Source organism: Corapipo altera, unplaced genomic scaffold (genome assembly GCF_003945725.1).
Source record: "Corapipo altera isolate COAL_440 unplaced genomic scaffold, ASM394572v1 91, whole genome shotgun sequence".
In the NCBI taxonomy this organism is placed as follows: domain Eukaryota; kingdom Metazoa; phylum Chordata; class Aves; order Passeriformes; family Pipridae; genus Corapipo; species Corapipo altera.
The window spans coordinates 16012-20900 of record NW_020885086.1 but is presented as its reverse complement, the minus strand read 5'-3'; the positions used below and the strand labels follow the sequence as shown (position 1 = coordinate 20900).

General features: G+C 48.8%; 1 protein-coding gene across 1 annotated transcript; it reads left to right on the top strand.

Annotated features, from left to right (window-relative positions):
* Positions 1 to 4139: 4139 nt before the first annotated feature.
* LOC113960150 (feather beta keratin-like) lies at positions 4140 to 4795 on the top strand. Its single transcript, XM_027669545.1, has one exon. It carries the CDS (start codon positions 4148 to 4150, stop codon positions 4496 to 4498), a length of 351 nt encoding a protein of 116 aa, XP_027525346.1. The 5' UTR covers positions 4140 to 4147; the 3' UTR covers positions 4499 to 4795.
* Positions 4796 to 4889: the final 94 nt, after the last annotated feature.

Here is a 4889-nt window from a genome sequence, read left to right as displayed (position 1 = left end):
CCCAGGGAGCCCAAAGCTGCTGGAGCTGCTGGACGGCGCTTCCAGGAGGGCTGAGAACCTTCACACCCTCCTCCAGCCCAGGGAGGGAAGGAAGGGGCTTTCTGGACACATGGCCAACTCGCCTTGTTCTTTAAAATCCTGCCTTTGATGACTTTCCTTGTGTCTGTGAGTTGGAATTTCACACTGACCTGGCTGTGCTTCTCAATGGTCAGTTGGATGGGTTTTATTCAGGAGTTAAGGAAAAGCTGAGTCTTGCTTGCTGTCTCTCAGTTGGAATGGTTTAAGTGGTTTCTTTTCCCCTTATAAATGTATGTATTCCTTTTGTTTTGCTGAAAACTACTTGACTTTTTATCATTAAACTGATGTTGCATCTGAATTTAAGTTTCATTGTGGTTTCCTCCTCCCCTTTCATCCCTTTGGGACAGAATGTGTCATTACATGAAAATCTACACAGAGTGGAAAATGTGAATCCAATAATCACCACAATCCAGCTGAAAACAAGAATGTAATTGGCTTTACACTCTTGAGAAGCACCAAACAGGTTCCCAAATATATTTCTCTTGCTAGGTTTTGTTGTTTTTTTTTGTCCCAACTTTTTTTTCCCACCTCTGTGTGTAAAATTACAATTGTGATATTTCAGCTTAGGCTTAGGCCCCACTAAAATTCACCTGAAAATTAAAGTTACTTAGTGCTGAGTATAAATAGTTGTGGGACTCGAGGGAAAGAGCTGAGGGACTCGAGGGAAGACACCTGGAGTTCAGGTGGAACCAGCCCAAGTGTCCACACAGCTGGGGAAAAAGGGGGACACAAGATGGGATAGAATCAGGGAAGCCTGAGTTGGAAGGACCCCCAAGGATCACCCAAGTCCAACCCCTGGGCCTGCAGAGACACCCCAAAATCCCCCCCATGGCCCTCAGAGCGTTGTCCAAACGCTCCTGGAGCTCTGGCAGGTTTGGGGTTGGGACCATCCCTGGGGAGCCTGTTCAGTGCCAATCACCTCTGGGGAAGAACCTCTTCCTGAGATCCACCTAAACCTCCCTGGCACAGCTCCAGCTGCTCCCTCAGGACCTGGAATGGTCACCAGAAGGAAAATCTCGGTGCCTGTCCCTCCACAGGGTCCCCTTTGAGGCCGTGGCCTGAGGCAGCAGAAGCAAAGTGTGAAAGTTGGTAAATGAGAAGGTCCTGGACTGAGCGGAGTCTGGGCTTAGAAATAGGTTCTCATGAGGGAATTTTCCAACTAATTGGATGGAATTCCTGCACCAGCCCTGCCCACAGGACTGGTCTGACTGAAGTGATTAGTTATTCCCTGAGATCTGTGAGGAATCACTGATTGCACTCTGAGGGACATCAAAGAAGGGCCTCTCTGGGGGCAGGAAGGTGCCTTTCCAGGAGGCAAAGGGAGAGTAAAGAGCAGAGAAATGAGTTTCAGGAGAACAAAATGTCCATGTAAGGGGAAACAAGCCCCTGAATTTATCCTTGGGGATTTAAAATTGAAAAGGAGAGCCCTGCCCTGGAACCACCCTCAGCCACCACGATTTCGGGGAGAGTTTGTGCAGGACGACGAAAACTTAATTACATGAAAGTGCTTCTTTATATCTCAAGTATCATTTTATACCTTTAGGGGTCTTATCCATCATTTGCAAGGCCTGAAATCATTAGAGACACAGTTCCTGAAGAGAATGAAGATTGATTTGAAATCCATGGCCCCTTTGGATGTTCAGACTGGAGAAATGGTGCAATAACTCTGAATTTATGAGACTATTGAGGCTTTTTTTGTGCATTAATTAGTTCCCACATACATATATTTTTTTTTGCAGGTGGAACCTTTTCTTGAAGCAGAAATTGCCTTGTTTTGTTTTCCAGTCTGGCTTCAGCCTGTCATTGCATGAGAAGCAGAATCTACCCATTAAAAATTCTTTCATCTTCCCAATTTACGGGTAGTTTTAATTTCTGGTACTTTTGCACTGACTCTATTAGTGTCAGCATGAAATGACTCCAAGCACAGTCTAATAAAGATGTTGTTTTTTCAGCTCCTCAGCAATTTTTTAGCTGGTGGCTGTCTGGGGATCTCAGATCCCATTAAGGCATTCACTGAAAGTCTCTGTGCCATTCCCAGTCTGACCCACTTCAAACCAGTTGTCGTGTTCACATCCTAAAAAAAACCCACTCAGGGGAGGTTTCCAAGTCTCTTGGGTGAGTTCTTTGAGCCAGCCTGGAGTGGGGACGTGGCCAGGAGACAGTTCAGGAGTGTTTCTGTAAAATATTGCAGCGATCTCTGATGAGTTTGGGTTTAAACCGAGGCACCACAGGAAACAGGAGCCCCTGTGCTGATCCGAGGGCTGGAGCAGCTCTGCTGGGAGGAAAGGCTGGGAAAATTGGGGTTGGTCAGCCTGGAGAAGAGAAGCTTTGGGGTGACACAATTGTCCCTAAATCCCACACCAAGCTCTGGTTCTTTCTCCCTGGGTCCTGTGGGATCTCAGGTGGGGATGTGCTGTTTTAGCAGGGCCCTCCCAAAACACGGAATTCAGTCTGGATTGTTCTCACACTTGGCTGGAGGCAGAGCTTTGTAAACACTGCTGGAGACAGGAATTTATTAAGGATTTAGACTCCTTTTCTTAATAAAAGAACACCCTGGAAGGATGAATTATGTATTATACACATTCTTAGTGTTTTCCTTTATGACTAAAGCGAAACACAGGCTGGATACAAACTTTGTTGTGCCTGAAAGGTGGCACTGGGATAAATTCAGGCCCTAATTCCAGAGATGAGAGAAACCTGTAAGACTGCAAATGTCTGGCAGAAGATAAGGAAATGAAAACAAGGTAATAAGCACTGAGGAAAAGGCATTTAATCAGTTGGAAGCGTTTTGCATGCGGGACATACTCGTTGGGAACTAATTTCATGTACAAAGGGTGTCTGTGCTCCCCAGGCCGTCTGAGCTTCACTATAAAAACCAGCTCCACTCAACTCCTTCCTGCCACTTCTCTCCCCTCTTTCCTCTTTTGTGAACAAGGTTAGTTCAAATCTTCTTTTCTTTCTCTATTTGCTGGGTTCTTGCCTGTTAACAACCTTTTTTTCCCCCACAGTTTTCTGCCTGTTGCTGAATTTGCTGGGGGAGGAGTTTTTCTGTTTAACAAGTTGGGGTTTGCTGTTAGAATTGCAGAATTTCTGGAGTCCTGACTTGGCCATGGGGATCCTTGAACTGGTGATATAAATTTATTCAAATGTGGGATTTCAGACATGTTGAGTGACTTAGAAAATACTACCAATAATAAAGATTAACAAACTGAATGGGGAGAATAACTCTGCAAGGGGTTGGAACTATGTGATCTTTAAAAATCCCTTTTAACTCCAACTGTTCTCTGGAAACAGAAGATCCAGTTCAATTTCCAGTAGAATTTTATATCTTTAAGGGTATTATCCATCCTCTGCAATGTTTGAAATGTCAGCTGGGTTGCCAAATGTTGAAGTTATGTTACAGAGTGCAATGACATCTCCTAAAATGTAGAGAAATGGGATCATAACGTGAAGATAAAGGAAAAGAAGAGCAAAGACGAGGGAGACCAGGTTGGGATGGGTGTAGGAATCAGTGGGCTTTGATTTTTTTGGTGTGATGGAATCAGGCACAGGGAGCATCCGGGGAATTCCTGGCTTTCTCTTAGGTAGAACATCTGTGGAAAAGTGTCTGGGAAAGCTTTCAAAAGGCCTCCTCTTCACGGATGCTTAATTACACTGGAATTTGTACCTCTGTGTAGGCAGAGTTGGAGCCTTGAGAATAATTCCTCATTTCATCTTCCAGCTGCCTATTGAACTGTACCCACAGGTGCATTTGTGGGCAGGTGTTTCTCCTCATTATTGCTCCTGCCATGCTCTGAGTTCACTGGGCTGGGTCCCGGTGGTGTCTCTCCAAAGAGACAAAGCTGCTAAAATTGAAGTGACCACCCGGGCACCTTTGCTTCTGCCCCACTGCTGGTTCTGCCTCTGCACCACCGAGAGCCGGGGGGTGGTTCAGCCTCTGGAAGAAGGGTTTGGTTTCCTGCTCAGCTCCGTTCCTGGAGGGATCCCTGGACAGCCCCTGTTCTGATCACTGGTGGGAGCACAATAACCCCCCTCTCTGCCCCGTGTTTCAGGTCCTGCACCCCCAGCCATGTCCTGCTACGAGCGATGTCCCCCCGGCTCCTGCGGCCCCACCCCGCTGGCCAACAGCTGCAGCGAGCCCTGCGTGAGGCAGTGCCAGGACTCCACCGTGCTCATCCAGCCCTCGCCCGTGGTGGTGACCCTGCCCGGGCCCATCCTGAGCTCCTTCCCCCAGAACACCACCGTGGGCTCCTCGGCCTCGGCCGCCGTGGGCAGCGCCCTGAGCGCCGGGGGGGTTCCCATCAACTCCGGGGGCTCCCTGGGACTGGGGGCCTTTGGCTACCCCGGGCTGGGCGGTGGCTACAACCGGCCCTCCCGGCGCTCCAGCACCTTCCGCGGGGGCTTCTACGGGCCCTGGTAACGCTCTCCAGGAGGGAAAAGGCGGGAAGGAATCACCAGGAATTCCGAGTTACGGCCCAAAGCAGGACTGGGCCCATGGCCACAGCTTTCACAAGCAGTCCCAGACACCCCCGGCTCCACCCGAAGCAGAGCTGTGGAAATTGGCCATTCCCCAAAATGAGGCCGCTCCTCTCGTTTTGCTCTGTATTTCCAGCCCAGTCTGTGGCTCTGCTGCTCCTCAGTGCATTTAGTGCTAGCTGGTGTAAAAGTTTAATCTGGAGAGGAGGTGGGACTTGATGCTCGAGGTGCAATCCTGCACTGAAAGGAGAGCTCTGCCCGTGGGATGCTGCCCACGAGCTGTGCTGTTCTTCCCACACTGACCCCTGATCTTCCCACACTGACCCCTGATCTTC